Source organism: Lolium rigidum, chromosome 2 (assembly GCF_022539505.1).
Source record: "Lolium rigidum isolate FL_2022 chromosome 2, APGP_CSIRO_Lrig_0.1, whole genome shotgun sequence".
NCBI classification, from domain to species: Eukaryota; Viridiplantae; Streptophyta; class Magnoliopsida; order Poales; family Poaceae; genus Lolium; species Lolium rigidum.
In genome coordinates, this window is record NC_061509.1 from 275000830 (window position 1) to 275016428 (window position 15599).

The following is a 15599-nucleotide window of genomic DNA, read 5'->3' on the forward strand; positions in this document are numbered from 1 at the left end:
TTCGTTGGACCGGCTTCGTGCGCCTCGATGAACCGCTAGCACGTGTGAATGACCTCCTCCTTCGCCCTGCGCTCCGCCTTCTCCTGCACGAAGAAGGCATGCACGCCGAGGACGCTCTGCGGGAAGGCGCCGGCTCACACCTCCATGGTGGACGTTCATCAGCCTCCGCAATGGCGAGGCGGCGCCTGCTCGGCGGTGACGAGGTTCTCGAAGCCGGCCAAGAACTCCGTCTCCTCGAGCAAGGTGCAATCCTTGTAATTGAGCTGCTGGCGGTTTCGCTTGAGGTGCCATGCCGCCGCATCGTAGACGCGCGCTGCCTGCTCCACGGTGGCGAAGGTGCCAAGGATGAGGCGTTCGACGCCACCGTGAATCTCCGTGTAGAACGAGCCGCTCGGGTGGGTGCGCACGCGCACGAAAACCAAAGGATTTGCGCTGGGGGCAATGGTGGCGGCACGGTCTCGACGGCGGTGGTGCGCGTAAAAGGCGAAGTGGCCGTGGCAGGCGAGAAGGCGACGGCGAAAACCGGCGGTTTTTAGTGCTCCAGCGCCTTTTGACTGAGCCGTGGGGTCACCCAGGGGCTGACGCGGGGCCCGTTCGAAGATAAGCATTCACGCGAGCGGCCAACAACTCCACCCAGAATCGCGCGCGAAAACATTTCGTCACTCCCGCGCTTTTCCTCCAAATCGCGCGCGGTTCCCCCAACCTCCCACCATATACCACTTCCCTTCTACAATTTTCTTTCGAAATCATCCGCACGCGGCGATCCCTCCACTCGACGCCGTTCCAAATCCTTCGCCGCCGCCTCCCCGAATTCCGGAACCACCTAGCGCCGCACGCCACCCACCCGCCGCCGCGCTCCGTGCCCGTGACCTGTTCGACGGGAGGCCCGCCCGGACGCGTTCGGCGGAGATGTACGTGGTGAAGCGCGACGGGCGGCAGGAGGCCGTCCACTTCGACAAGATCACGGCGCGGCTCAAGAAGCTCAGCTACGGGCTCAGCCAGGACCACTGCGACCCCGTTCTCGTCGCCCAGAAGGTCTGCGCCGGCGTCTACAAGGGCGTCACCACCAGCCAGCTCGACGAGCTCGCCGCCGAGACCGCCGCCGCCCTCACCGCCTCCCACCCCGACTACGCCTCGGTAACCCCCTCCCCCTCCACACCGATCCATTCCATCCCCTGCTGCTGTGCTTGATCGTCATCAACTGATTTCCCCCCCGTTCCTCTGTGATGTGCAGCTCGCGGCCAGGATCGCCGTCTCCAACCTGCACAAGAACACCATGAAGTCCTTCTCGGAGACGTGCGTGGATCTGTTTTTTTCCCTTCTGTATATAGCACAAAATTGTGATGATCTGTGTCGTGACGTGGCTGCGTTGCTTTCTGGATGCATGCAGTGTGAAGGTCATGTATACACATGTCAACGAGAGGTCTGGGTTGATGTCTCCCCTCATCGCTGATGACGTCTACGAGATCATCATGAAGGTGCGGCTTGGATGCTACTAATGGCTAACCTTGTCCTTTGTAGGAACATGTGTCATTCATCCCTTTAGATAAGTTGTGTCCGTTGAGTGTATATCATACTTTAGACGGTTATAGTTAATATGTGGTATGCTAAACATGATCACCTGGCACTCTGGCACAGTTGTGCCATAGTTAGCTGTTCTGGTTTACTTTATTGAAAAAAGTTAGTTGTTCTGGTTGAACCGACACAAGTAGCTGGTTGTTCATGTGTAATTGTTTCAATATGCAATGCTTTGTTTACTGGTTCACTCATCTTAGTTTGTTAATGACTTTGTACATAATCGACTACTCTATTATTCCATTATTTTCTGAGTTGTCGAATGAGATTCGTCAGATGTTTATTATTCTGTATTATTCATTGATATACAATGTTGCTTACGGAATTTCTGGCTACTTCATCAATTTCAGAATGCTACTCGCTTGGACAGCGAGATAATTTATGATAGAGACTTTGACTACGACTACTTTGGTTTCAAGACGCTCGAGAGGTCTTATCTGTTGAAAGTTGGTGGAAAGGTTGTGGAAAGACCACAGCATATGTTAATGAGAGTTTCTGTTGGGATACACAAGGATGACATTGACTCTGCTGTCAAAACGTACCACATGATGTCCCAGCGCTGGTTTACTCATGCTTCCCCAACCCTTTTCAATGCTGGCACTCCAAGGCCTCAAGTACTGCACCGCTACCATCTACTATAAAAGATTTCATTATTGGTTCTCAAGCTGTATACTTATTTTTCCTATTATTTGTGATGCAGTTAAGTAGCTGCTTTCTTATCTGCATGAAAGACGATAGCATTGAGGGAATCTATGATACTCTCTCTGAATGTGCTTCCATAAGCAAATCTGCCGGAGGAATCGGTGTCTCAATTCACAATGTCCGTGCTACTGGCAGTTACATTCGAGGAACAAATGGAACTTCCAATGGAATTGTCCCCATGCTACGTGTTTTCAATGATACTGCACGTTATGTTGATCAAGGTGGAGGCAAGAGAAAAGGTAAGTAGCATCAGTTAGTTTTTTTTTTTTGACAATGAGACCATAGGGGAAAACCCCTACGGTATATATTTTCTTTTTATATTAAGACAACCAAACACCCCAAAAGAATGGGAGACTTACATCAAGGAGAGTAGAAATGGGCAGAGATACACATGAGAATAAACATGAATTAAGAAGATAAATCTAAGATCCAATCTAGGAGGGGCTGCACCAAAGTAGGCTTTACCCTATACTGATGAAGAGAGAGGTTACTCTTGATTCTTAAGGGTTACTTATATGGACTTTAAATTTACAGGTGCATTTGCTATATACTTGGAGCCTTGGCATGCTGATATTTTCGAGTTCCTTGATCTAAGGAAGAACCATGGAAAGGTAAACACTCTTGAATACTACATAACACACTTTTGGGTAGAGACACTAGAAATTGATTACCAGCTTGGATTTACCTTTTGGCATTTGATCACCACTACTAAGCTGTAAGAATATGAGCCACGCTATTATCTTAATACCATCTTATGTCAGCCTTAATATGTACAATCTACAGGAGGAGAATCGTGCCAGGGATCTTTTCTATGCTCTCTGGATTCCTGATTTATTCATGGAAAGGGTGCAAAGTAACGAGCAGTGGTCGCTATTTTGTCCCAGTGAGGCTCCAGGTTTGGCTGATTGCTGGGGGGATGAGTTTAATAATCTGTACAAGAAATATGAAAGAGAAGTAGGTTGAATGCTGGATATACATATTTATTTTAAGTAACTAAAGAATATCTAATAACCTAGCTACAAAATTTCAGGGAAAGGCAAAGAAGATTGTGTCAGCACAGTCTCTCTGGTTTGACATTTTGAAGGCACAGATAGAAACTGGAACACCATATATGCTTTATAAGGTATTTTGCAATTCTATCAACGCATGCCTTCTCCCACTGAAATATCTTATGGCCTGTCTTTGAAAATACTTAATGATGTGCAGGACTCTTGCAATAGGAAAAGTAATCAGCAGAATCTGGGCACAATTAAGTCTTCCAACTTGTGTACGGAGATAATTGAGTACACAAGTCCCACCGAAACTGCTGTTTGCAATCTTGCATCAATTGCTCTACCACGTTTTGTAAGGGAAAATGTATGTGTTGATGCCTACTGAATTCATTGGTCAGTTGGTGTAGTCCAGTAACTTGCGTGTGTAACAAGTCACCATATGCTTGATGTTTCAGGGTGTTCCTATAGAGTCACATCCAGCGAAGCTTGTTGGCAGCAGTGGATCAAAAAACAGATACTTTGACTTCGATAAACTAGCTGAGGTTTGCTTGGCTCATTTTTACAGTGTATGATTCTGTCCCATTAGTCTGATTGCTACTAACATATTTTTGGTGTACGACAGATTACTTCACTTGTGACATGGAATCTCAACAAAATAATTGATATTAATTATTACCCCGTTGAGACAGCAAGGAGATCAAACATGAGGCACAGGCCAATTGGAATAGGTGTTCAAGGCCTAGCAGACACTTTTATTTTACTTGGCATGCCATTTGATTCACCAGAGGTACATCCCAAGCTAACAAAAGTGGTGCTATCATTTTGTGCTTTGCTGATACACATTATAATGTATAATTGTTTATCAGGCCCAGCAGTTAAACAAGGATATCTTTGAGACTATCTATTACCATTCTTTGAAAGCTTCTGCTGAGATTTCCGCAAAGGAAGGTCCTTATGAAACTTATGTTGGGAGCCCTACCAGCAAGGTTTGTCTGATGTCTGTAAATATGCCTGTTATCTGTGCTGAGTACCTCGTGTAGTTATGTTGAACCATGCATTTCACATAGAAATATTTAACTGATGGTAGAAAACAATAAAATCAATTTTTTCTCACCATCAGTGGCTAGGTATTTAAGGAGATATCAGATTGTAGCATGATCTACTTATCAACTATGAAGAACTCAACAACTGTACCCGTGAGATAGGCCCTTCCCCATACTGCCTGTTCCCATCAACTATTGAGCTTAATTAACCGCTTAACTGAGAGTTTGTGCTAGTGCTAGTGCATAGTTAAACAAGGATATCTTTGAGACTATCTATAACCATGCTTTGAAAACTTCTGCTGAAATTGCTGCAAAAGGTCCTTGTGAAACTTATGCTGGGAGCAGAGTCAGCCAGGTTTGTCTGATGTGTGTAATATGCCTGTCATTTGTGCTGAATATATGCCGTGATTTGTACAACTATGCATTATTTCACATACAAAATTAACTGATGGTAGAAAACAATAAAATATTTCCTTGCTCACCATCAGCAGCAAAGTATTTATGGAGATATCAGAATTTAGCATGATTTACTTATCAACTATGAAAAACTCCACAACAATTTACCTGTGAGAACCTGTGAGATAGGCTCTTCCCACTACTTCTGTCCCCAACAAACCATTGATCATAATTAACCACTAGCTGCAAATTTGCAGTATCCGTATCTCTATTGTAATAATTGTATTCAGATATTGGTATTCTTTCTCGAATTGTTTTTAATGGAACTCTTAGAGTTATGTATGTACAATCATCAGACCGTTTTGTTCCTCTGTAGGATTTTAACAGCCAAATCCTATTTCTAAGGTTCTTGTCCATACACCTATGCAGGGCATTCTTCAACCTGATATGTGGAATGTAGTGCCATCAGACAGATGGGACTGGCCAGCTGTAAGAGGGATGATTTCCAAAGTTGGATTAAGGAACTCTCTTCTGGTTGCTCCAATGCCCACTGCTTCTACTAGTCAAATTCTTGGCAACAACGAGTGCTTTGAACCATACACGTCAAACATTTACAGTCGAAGAGTTCTAAGGTTTGTATATCTGCTCCTTGTAGCGCTGAGCTGTTGAAATTATGATGGTTCGATGACATACTTGCTTTTCTCTTGGCAGTGGTGAGTTTGTTGTAGTGAACAAGCATCTCCTCCATGATTTGACCGAGATGGGTGTGTGGTCTCCTGTTCTGAAGAACAATATTATCTACCAGGATGGCTCTGTCCAAAAGATCACTGAGATCCCAGACGATCTAAAAGCAATTTACAAGTATGTGAAATATGATCATCTCATGCTTTAGTTTTTAAAGGTGTCAGTTTATGCATATCTGAACTTTTCTATATCATTGAACCAGGACTGTTTGGGAGATCAAGCAGAAAACTGTTGTTGACATGGCTGTTGACCGTGGCTGCTATATTGATCAAAGCCAGAGCCTCAATATCCACATGGATCAAGCAAGCTCTGGAAAGCTGACTTCCCTGCACTTCCACGCTTGGTCAAAGGTTTGCCTTGGCTCTACCGTTCTGTAGTTTTACTGAGAAGTTCAGCAATTAGTGACATGTTTAGGTTCCTGATTTCCCAGAAAGCACAAGTGCATCAACAGAAACATAACATTTTTTTCCTGTCATGTGCTAGGGCCTGAAAACTGGGATGTATTACCTGAGGACGCGAGCTGCTGCTGATGCGATCAAATTCACAGTGGATACTAGTCTTCTCAAGGTGATAAGACAACTTACCCCAGTCCCTTTTTGGGTGCTTTGATGAACTGCAGATTTTACAGCGATTTTTTGCTCAACTGCCAAGTCATCATTCTTACCACGAGTAACAACAAATGTGCAGGATAAGAAGCTTGCCGAGGAGGAAGAGGATCTGGAGGCGAAAATGGCACAGGTGACCTGCTCCTTGAACAATCGGGAGGACTGCCTGGCCTGTGGAAGTTAGATTTGCTGTTCGCCCTTGTGACGTGCTACGCTGACCCATACAATTAATTTCCGCTGGCTTGTTGTTCGGTCTGATTATCTCGATAGCTGTAAGCTGCCTGGGCATGATGAACTCTGGATCAAAGCAACCGTTGTGCGCTCATGCATAGGCAGTTGGGCATCGTGCTTGTATATCACCTATATCTAATTAATGTATAATATTTGCATGGAACAATTTTTATCTGAATAGTCCCTGGTATTCTTAATCTATGGAATTGGCAGTAGCCAAGGGGTTCCATGGATTGCATTTTATTTCCAGATTTTTCTTGGACACTTTTGGTGTGATTCTGTCCATGCATAAATCAGCCAAGGGGTCCGTGAGCATGGACAGCACCGCAACCTGGTTTTACCACCGTGGCTGGTTAGGAATCAGATGTGGTAAGTGTATTGTTTACCAATTTGGGATTTTTTTCCCAAATTAAACCGATTTGGTTTGATTTTCGTAATTCTAGTATTCTACGTGTGAGACATGTGGTGCTTGTGGTTGGAAATCCTTGTTGAAGCATTGTGAAGAAGACAAGAATATCTTTGAAGATTTGATTCAAAAGGTGGAAGATGAGCTTGAGCTAGCTCATGAGAAGAAGCGTAAGATGGAGGAGCTCATGCCAACATTGAAGATGATAAGTATACAATAAAATGGAAAAAGATGCAATTGGAGTTGTAAATTGCCAACCTTGTTGATGAGTAAAGAACGACCTGAATGAAAAAAGTTGATGATGGGGGAGGGCGTTTTTGCTCTCGGGCTCAAATGAGCTCCTTTTCTGCGCCACACATTTGGTCTTCAAGTCTGTGCCATGTCAACTTGCAATAACTACGGTGGGCTAGCGGCTAACGATTGTTGGAGGACGTGTGAAGCCTATAGGTTGAAATGCCTGTTGCACAGTCGTAGATCTGAAAACTGCAGGCTGCTATTGACTCGTACCACCAACCTCCACAAAAATGAACGGTCCACAAAAGATGCTCATCTGAGCCCGGGATCAGATAAGCATTTTCCAAGATGATGATAATAGAAAGATATGCTATGGAGAAAGAAATTTGCCTTTGATATGCATTTGGTGCAACTGTGATCTTAGTCAAGATTGTAATTGCAATGATAGTCATGAAGCAGTTGCGTTTGTCACCAAATCGAATTTAGGGAGCTATTTTACTTCTTTTGTTGTGAAAGAGCATTGCGAACCTCCAATATATTTCTCTCTCCTCTCCTAAAAAGTACATTTTAGAAGTGAGTTTCTCCTCCTCTGAAGATGCACTAACAATAGTTAGAAAATGGCAGAAGTTGAAATGTACACTGCAAATCCACTCCTTAACGGCTGACTATATTATTGGTTGCCACTCGCCAAAACTACAACCCTACAGGACTTGGTTGTTTAATCCGTGGATTCGGTGGACCTGGGTGCGCAACACCTGATTATGATTTTTTTTAAATGCTATTTCAAAGTTTTAATTTTTTTTAAAAAAATGCATGCATGTATATATTATCTTGATACTTACTCGTGTAAAGTTTCATAGAAAAATACGATTGTATGTGACCTACACAAAAATAAGAAAATGAAAATTTCTAATTCTTTGAACAGTATAAATCCAATCATTATACTGTCATTTGGATATTTTGTGATTTTCATGTAGGCCACATATAAACATATTTTTTCTGCGAAAGCTTACACGAGTATGTATCAAGATAATATGTACATGCAAAATTTTATTTTAAATAGCATTTTTTTTTCAAATTTTGTGAAACTGGATGCGCGCACCCAGGTTCCGTTGGTATTTTTGCTCATGAACACAACTAATTTAGCTATGCTTTTGCTCCTCTGATAGCTTGGTGGCCCGGTCCACCTGCTAACAAAATGAGGCAGAGAATAAAGCATGGCATATTCTTACCAAATTTCTGAGCTACCTTTTCCTCACCATTTTATTCGTATTGTCCATGGAATATCCAATGGCACACTGTTCTAAATTTAATAAAACCACGTAGGAATATTAGTAGAGTAGACATTATTTTTGGTGTCTTAACTTTAATTTCCTAAGAGCGCGTAGAACTCACGCCTCACTGTCCCTGCACACAGCTCACATGTAACACGTGCCGGAAAAAGATACTAGAGGCCCCGGGCCGCTGGTTCGCTTAATATTGACACGCCTTGAACTCTAATTGAACATATTTTCTTGTACTTGTACGCCCTCATTGCTATATATAAATATAGCGGAGCGAAAATCTATTTTAAGATGCTTGTACATTTTTTGTTATGTTTTAATCTATTTTCTAGATAAAAAATTTGTTTCATCAATATACATTCTAGTTTGTAGCCAACAAAAACATAGAAAACAAAACGGTCTTGCTCTTCCTATTAGGAAACAACCTAAGGGAGAGAGAAAGAGAGCTGGAGGAGGAGGCTAAGCTAGGGTTTGGATTACCCTTGGGTCGCCCACATAGGAGCGACATGGGAGCCTGGGGTTTCCTTCCTCCGGCTAAATACATCATGGTGCAACTAGTTTACTTATGGCCTAGTAAGGCCTCGTTTTTTTTTGTTGGGATTGAATCCATGCATAAAATCAATCCTGGCATGGACATGGTTGATCCAGTTCCATCACCCAGTCCATGTTAGACCAATCCCGGTTCATCCCATCCGCGGTGTGGATATTTTTCCACAAGCTGGTTGGTGAGATTTTTTTCCTCGGACCAAACGAGAAGGAATTGGACTGGATGGGTCGGGCTCTAATCCCTCAGGGGCGTTTCACTAGGCTGAAAAAAACTATCGTGGGATGGACATGCGGGATTAGGTCGTGATCCAGACCGATCCCCACATGTTCGAGATTAAACGAACGAGACTTGGGTCCTAGATTCAGGTTTTACCATATGCATAGATGATGCCCCAAGAGGCACATGTGCCTCTCCGCATGTTCGATCTAGAAACATGTGAAGGTGTCGCGTGTGCGCATCTCGTGTGGTGATGTACATGCATAAATTTCGCGATTATTTTACTTTTTAAGAATTAATTAATACCTTCTCTTTCTTTTTGAGAAATGTTGAAAGAACAACACTCAATTTTCGCAATAAAATAAAATTAACAAGAGGGTATATTCCTAGTATATTGAACTATATACCCCATCCTAGGGAGAGACCCGAATCTAGGAGGAAAGAAAATACTCCCACCAAGTTGGACCAGCTTTGGGAGCAAACAGCGGGTCAGGTCGGGTAGGACGGCGCCGTCGCCCGCCTCCCTCAATTTCCGAATTCGATTCGATCTCCGGCCAGGCCTATTTTTATCTCCCTCCTCCTCCTGGCAGGATTGCTCCATATCTCGGCCGCGACGGATTCCCCAATCAGATTCCTATCCTTGACTGGTACGCTCTCGCCCTCTTCCCCCCTCGTTCTTATTTGGTTTGTGTTCTTGCTTGCTATGTGGATTTATTCCCCCCTTCCTCTTGTCCTCATTCCAGATTTCCCGCCCTCTTATTGCTCGATTGGTTCAGCCACACCGCTTAATTTTCCGTTCTTCTTTCCCTGCTCCGATTTCCTTCTTCCAAAGTCCTCTTTCTTCCAGCTTTCCTGGAACTTATTCAGGATAATCTGTTCCTCTCTTTCTCCCTGCTCTCCGCACACTCCTGCAATGGCGGAGCAAGAAAGCGTCTTTCCCCTACCGCGCAAGGCTGCCGCAATTAGAAGTCTGCGTACGCAGATCGCCATCACCAATCACGCTCCCTCCTTTCGTCGCATTTTTTAAAAAATAAAGAAAAAAGCTTCCTTTTGTTTTCTCTTTTGCAAGTGTATCCCACGAAAAAAGACTGGTCAAATTAAACCTCCACATCATGTATGCAGGAGGAGCAAGGTAGCCGGCGACCTCCGCCGTCCACAGGGCTCGGCTGTCAATTCAACTTTGACAGCCAGCCCAGTCCTACTCCAGTTCCAGCCAGGAGATCGATTCGACCAGGTAAGCAACAAACAAATTCCTAATCTTGTTATATAACAGTACATGTATTGACCCTGACAAAGACGTGTACTTGGCCATATGGACCTCACATGGTCTGTGGGTTCGTTTGGTGAATTGGGTCACACAAATGTCGTGGCACACATGTTTTCTATGTATTCTGCAGTTGAATTCAGTTCAATTCAATTTATGCGAACCGCGTGCAAGGACCGACATCTAACTCTATTCTTGCTGTTGTTTCTCTTCTTCTCAGGACTCAGGGCAGGGGAAGGCAAATAAGTACTAGCAGAAAGCAGCTCCTCCTCATTGGCAAAGTCAGGCAGTTATGGCTTTCTTCTCGGCCCCGCTCCATCGACCCCTCTCCGCCATGGCGGTCGCTGCCTTCGCTGCGGTCACCTCCATCGAACTGCCCGACAGGCTATCCCACCACCACAGGCTCGTTGGCGCCAATGCCGGCACCGTCATGCCCCTTCCTCCATCCACCAAACCAGAATCTGCACCGCCTCCGCCTTCAACCTCGGCGCTGTCTGGGCTACAGTTCTTCCCACGCAACCACCACCAGGCTGCGTTTGACCTGGCCGCGAAGGCGCCTGTCGCGTCCCTGCCGGTCATCAACATGGTGTACCAGTACGCGAGGTTCACCAAGGCCGAGGGCGCGACGCCCGCTGTCCCTTCCTTGTCGACGGATGCTCTGTACCGCTGGCATCTGCCACACCCTGGGGCGCGCAGTGGCTCATCTGATGACAGGTCGCAAACCGTGGTGGTTCTGCTTGGGTGGCTGGGCTCGAAGCAGAAGCATCACAAGAGATATGCTGAGTGGTACACCTCCAGGGGGTTCCATGCTGTGACGTTCACGCTGCCCATGTCTGACATCGTCAGCTATAATGTCAGAGGGAAGGCTGAGAAAAATGTCGAGATGCTCTCCGAACATCTCGCCGATTGGGTCAGGGAGGAGGACGGGAAGAAGATTGTCTTCCACACTTTCAGTAACACCGGCTGGCTTTGGTACGTGCACCTTCTTTTGGATTTATCACAGCAAGAATTAACTGTAACCTTTGGTTTTCTTAAGCTTATGAGTCCTTTGTGTGTTTGTTGCAGCTATGGTGTGATACTTGAGAACTTGCAGCGGCAAGATCCTTCCGCAGTGCACAAAATTAAGGGTTCCATAGTCGATTCAGCGCCTGTTGCTGTCCCTGATTCTCAGGTAAAAACTGTAGCTAACCTCAGGTGAACGGAATTAAACTGTTACTGTTTAGTGTTTACTTTGTTATTTCTGCACATCCAAATTTCATTGTTTATCAGAAAAATGTCTTTCACATATGCTGTCATTTACTCATATATTCCCCAGTCATTTTTTCCCTCATATCACGTAGAAAAAAGGTTTGTTGGAACCTAAACATAGTTACTAAATTTTGTGATTTTTCCCGAGCTCAGGTTTGGGCTCTAGGTTTCTCGGCGGCTATCATGAAGAAACACAGCGTAGCAACAAAAGGAGCTATATCAAACGATACAAGGTCCGATGTCCTAGTTGTGGAGTCTCAAAGAGATATTAAGCCAGCAGCAACCGAGGCTGTTCTACTATCTGCATTGGAGAAGTTTTTTGATGTTGTTCTGAACTATCCAGCCATAAATAGGTATGTATCCCATTCACATATGCATGAGTGATTTGCATTTTCAGTCCTATTCTCCATGCTTTTTCAATGTTTCTGTTTGTAAATGTGAGGCGTGGCCTCTGACTTGTATATATGAGTTCAATGTTTGATTGGCGCTTGCACAATTACTCTGGTCATCATTGATTATATCATGCCATGGCTTATGATGTAACCGTTTTGGTAGCAAAATATAATAAAATATCTATTATAGAGTATATCATGCACGAAACTATGACATGGTTCGGTTGATCAACATATCTCTACGTGTTGACAGGAGGCTTCATCATGTTATTGGTGATTACGCCAGTATTTCTGCCCCTGACAGTTGATAAAGAAAAAAAACTATCTACTATTGAAATAGCACACCAATGCTATAGATCCTAATCCTAAATGCAGTGAAATGACTACATGGTTCAGTTCAGCAACAATCTTGTATTTTTACAGGAGGCTATCCGGTGTTATGGAGATTTTGTCTTCGAACCAACCAAACTGCCCCCAGCTGTACATATACAGCTCTGCCGACCGGGTCATCCCCGCAAAGTCAGTGGAGTCATTCGTGGAGAGCCAACGAAAAGCGGGGTGTGAGGTGAGGTCGTGTGACTTTGTGTCGTCCCCTCACGTAGACCACTACCGAAGCAATCCGGGTCTCTACACCTCTGAGCTGACCAAGTTCTTGGAGGACTGTGTGCTGACCCATCGGGCGGATGAGTCGTCGTCATCTCCGCCATAGGATGTTCGTGCAGCAGTACAAACAAATTTGTTCCTGGTTATCCATTACAATGTACCAGGATTATATGACAATTGATTATACATCTGACCCGATTTATTCTTTTTTTTTTTTTCACTCGTGGGTTACGTTTAGGAGGCACAACTGTACAAAACATGAGAGAGGGAAGCAAAACAAAATTGTGGCTTGCTGACTGACGACTTGCTGTTCGTTCCATTGCACAAATCATTCATTTGTCTGGATGAGAGATGTAATGTTTCTTTGTGAATACTCTAATGACTAGTTATTGTGTCTCGACAACTTACTGTTCGTTCCATTACACAAATCATTCATTTGCCTGTATGAGAGACCTGCTGTTCTTTGTGAATACTCTAATGACTAGTTATTGTGTCTCTGTTTGAGGTTCTTGCTTTGATTCCGCATAGTTTTCTTGGCAATTGATTAAGCTTTTGTTTCTTCTGTTATGCTAAAAGGACTAGTTGAATGCCCGTGCGTTGCTACGGACCTCCAAGTTTTGTACCTCACCACACAAGCAAACATAATGCACATGAATATTCCAGCATTTCAATAACATGGGTACATAGAATGTTTATATTCATAGTTACTCAATCAAAGACGAGAAAAGGATAATGTCTACAATGTTGCTTGTGAAGTTTCTACCAAATAAATTTAATTACTGAAGCAATAATAGGAGAAAAAACATGCATCAAACACAACAGGATGGAAAGCATCAGACAAGGTCGAGATGCACGATTATGAAGAACGCGTCCAGTAGCACGCCATCCTTCTTACTGTCATTCATTTCGTCACGCCTCTTCACGTTGTCCACCACCTGCTATTATTTTCTAAGTAGGTGAAGGTGGCACATGATACTGAATCTTGATTCAAGATTGCATATAGTGTGAGCCTAGGTAGGCACACAATGAAGAAACAGGAAAATGGTACATGTTACTTTGATGGATCTTCCCGTCACATTCAGAAATTGTATTTATAACAATAATTGACCATGTCAAGTTTCTATATAAAATCAGAAGTAAGCAAGGAGGAAACACAACAGATGCAACAACATATATGTGTACCATTAATTAACAAATCTACCGGTAAAATGAGTAGAAATCATGCATACGAAAAATTAAGTTCAAAGAAAAAAAAGCGAAGGGGCCGAATTCATCTAATTACAACATGGAAGGGTAATGTGTATTTTAATGCAAGAATATGATTTAAAACGGGATGACTGAGCTTAAGAGTATCAAAATGGCGTTCTAATACGTACCACATCAAATCTCTTTGAAACAACATGTTATGATGCATAAGAAGTGCTTCACCACATTTCGAGACTTGTACCATATATCCCTGTCATTTTCACAATCAAAGTAAACAATAAATATCATGGGGTGTTTTATAAAATATACAAGTCTACTGTAAAACCTATTAAAATTTACCCTCCAGAAAGTCATTATCTTTTCCTATTGGCGAACAAAAAAATTATATTTTAGCATTGAAAGTTTGAAACATCAAAACCAACTACTGAATAGTGATCTGCTGAGGAATATGAAAGTTAAGCGAGGTACTATGTTCTAAGTTAACATAACACACCTTTTATTTTGGCAAAATCGTACATCTATGGATCAATGAAAAACACTAAACCTAGTTTAAAACCTAAGAAAATTACCAAACCTTTGCAAGACCCATCATGACACACTCAGGACATAGCATTCTGAGTTATTTTATACACCCATAAATACCTAATTCTACAGCTTGAGAATATACACAATATATTCGAGCTATATAACTGACCATCAGTGCTCCTAAATATCCCAATTGGGGTTCAATAAATAAAAGTATTCAGTTGTCATGTGAGAATAAGATACTCCGGTAGAAGTTTTCATTTTCTTGGCTTCCTATTGAGATATACACCATTGTATACCAAACAAATTGTACTGAAAACATGAGCTGTTTCTTCTGTTATGCTAAAAGGATGTTGAGCTGTTTCTGGTGCTCTTATTTTTCTGAATTATTATGGATAAACAAAATTGTAAACTGTGATCATAATGCCTAGTTTATGATAAGGAATTTTGATGCGATGATGATGCATGACTTCACTTTGCAAAAACAACCCGGTCGGGGACGCGCGCTGATCCCCAGCCTCGCGCTCATTGGCCATGGCTTCATTGAGGTCCCCACTGCTTTCCTGGCCAGCACTTTGCTACGACGCGATTGGGTCGGTCGTGGCCTGCGCAGCAGGTTGGTCCGGTGTCGTTTGTGCAGCTGTTGCAGCTTTGGCCCTCCAGACTTTGGCAGGTTGTGCAGTGCGGCCAGCCTTGGCCTTTCTCTTTTTGGCGTGGCGACGAGGATGGCGGGCCCCGTAGCTGTCCGGCCAGGGGTCCACCGCCCTTTCCAGAACTGGTGGCGCCGCCGCGTTGCGGCCGCCGGAGCCTCAACCGGGATCAACACCGACGCCGTCGGCGCGGGATGTGCGGGGCGCGGTCCAACCAAAGGAGTCCACGGCCATGCCATCCGCACGACCCTCGGGTGCGGCTCCGGTGCGCCGCCTCTTCCGGCCCCTGCGTCGCTGAGCGCCATCTTGTTGGGGCAAAGCAGTGCTTCACCTCTGGCTGCTAGTGGAGGCAATTTGGAGGCTTGCTGCGACCGGTCAGCGCCGCACGACGGTGGCACCGGAAGCCTTGCAAACCCGCCTTCTCCCGCCACCTCGCCAGCCAAGACTCCGGAAGCTTCTCCCAAGATGGATGCTGGACCGGCCCACAATGCCCATGAGGCCACCAACATGACCTCGGAGGCCCAGGAGACCCAGGAGGAGGCAAACCTGGCCCAGCTGACCATGGACTTGGCCAACGCCAGCGCCGTGCCAAACACGACAAGCCTCACCACGCCAGCTGCATGCCCCACGCCGGCGCCATCTGCTCCGGCCAGACGCTTCGCCTCACCGCCGATCACGCTGAGGAGAAGACCACGGCCTGCGGAGCCACCAGCCACGTGGACGCTGGGCGACTTCCT

General features: G+C 44.5%; 2 protein-coding genes and 1 long non-coding RNA gene across 4 annotated transcripts; 2 read left to right on the forward strand and 1 right to left on the reverse strand.

The window, feature by feature from the left end:
* Window positions 1-909: 909 nt before the first annotated feature.
* On the forward strand, window positions 910-6459 carry LOC124688835 (ribonucleoside-diphosphate reductase large subunit). The gene is made up of 17 exons (XM_047222460.1): window positions 910-1137; window positions 1235-1296; window positions 1391-1478; window positions 1926-2189; window positions 2276-2516; window positions 2812-2888; window positions 3061-3231; window positions 3308-3400; window positions 3484-3633; window positions 3725-3811; window positions 3892-4056; window positions 4136-4255; window positions 5138-5340; window positions 5420-5569; window positions 5655-5802; window positions 5936-6019; window positions 6140-6459. The coding sequence occupies exons 1-17, from the start codon at window positions 910-912 to the stop codon at window positions 6239-6241; spliced, it is 2433 nt and encodes an 810-aa protein (XP_047078416.1). The 3' UTR covers window positions 6242-6459.
* A 2965-nt stretch (window positions 6460-9424) lies between these two features.
* Window positions 9425-12959, forward strand: LOC124688836 (transmembrane protein 53-like). Its single transcript, XM_047222461.1, has 6 exons — window positions 9425-9621; window positions 10097-10208; window positions 10459-11210; window positions 11304-11409; window positions 11640-11839; window positions 12302-12959. Exons 3-6 carry the CDS (start codon window positions 10531-10533, stop codon window positions 12585-12587), a joined length of 1272 nt encoding a protein of 423 aa, XP_047078417.1. The 5' UTR covers window positions 9425-9621; window positions 10097-10208; window positions 10459-10530; the 3' UTR covers window positions 12588-12959.
* Window positions 12960-13126: 167 nt separating this feature from the next.
* LOC124688837 lies at window positions 13127-13914 on the reverse strand. 2 transcript variants are annotated; one of them, XR_006998636.1, is made up of 2 exons: window positions 13858-13914; window positions 13127-13416 (listed from the first exon to the last, which is right to left on the reverse strand). It is a non-coding gene; the product is annotated as an uncharacterized LOC124688837 (long non-coding RNA). The 2 variants fall into 2 exon arrangements; XR_006998637.1 differs by having other exon boundaries at window positions 13127-13419; window positions 13858-13913.
* Between the last annotated feature and the right edge of the window lie 1685 nt (window positions 13915-15599).

Coding starts and splice junctions, on each gene's coding strand:
- LOC124688835 (XM_047222460.1), top strand. CDS start 910: ATGTACGTGGTGAAGCGCGACGGGCGGCAGGAGGCCGTCCACTTCGAC. Junction 2,517..2,811: donor AGGTGGAGGCAAGAGAAAAG/GTAAGTAGCATC, acceptor TTAAATTTACAG/GTGCATTTGCTATATACTTG. Junction 4,057..4,135: donor TGCCATTTGATTCACCAGAG/GTACATCCCAAG, acceptor ATTGTTTATCAG/GCCCAGCAGTTAAACAAGGA.
- LOC124688836 (XM_047222461.1), top strand. CDS start 10,531: ATGGCTTTCTTCTCGGCCCCGCTCCATCGACCCCTCTCCGCCATGGCG. Junction 11,211..11,303: donor AGTAACACCGGCTGGCTTTG/GTACGTGCACCT, acceptor TGTTTGTTGCAG/CTATGGTGTGATACTTGAGA. Junction 11,410..11,639: donor TTGCTGTCCCTGATTCTCAG/GTAAAAACTGTA, acceptor TCCCGAGCTCAG/GTTTGGGCTCTAGGTTTCTC.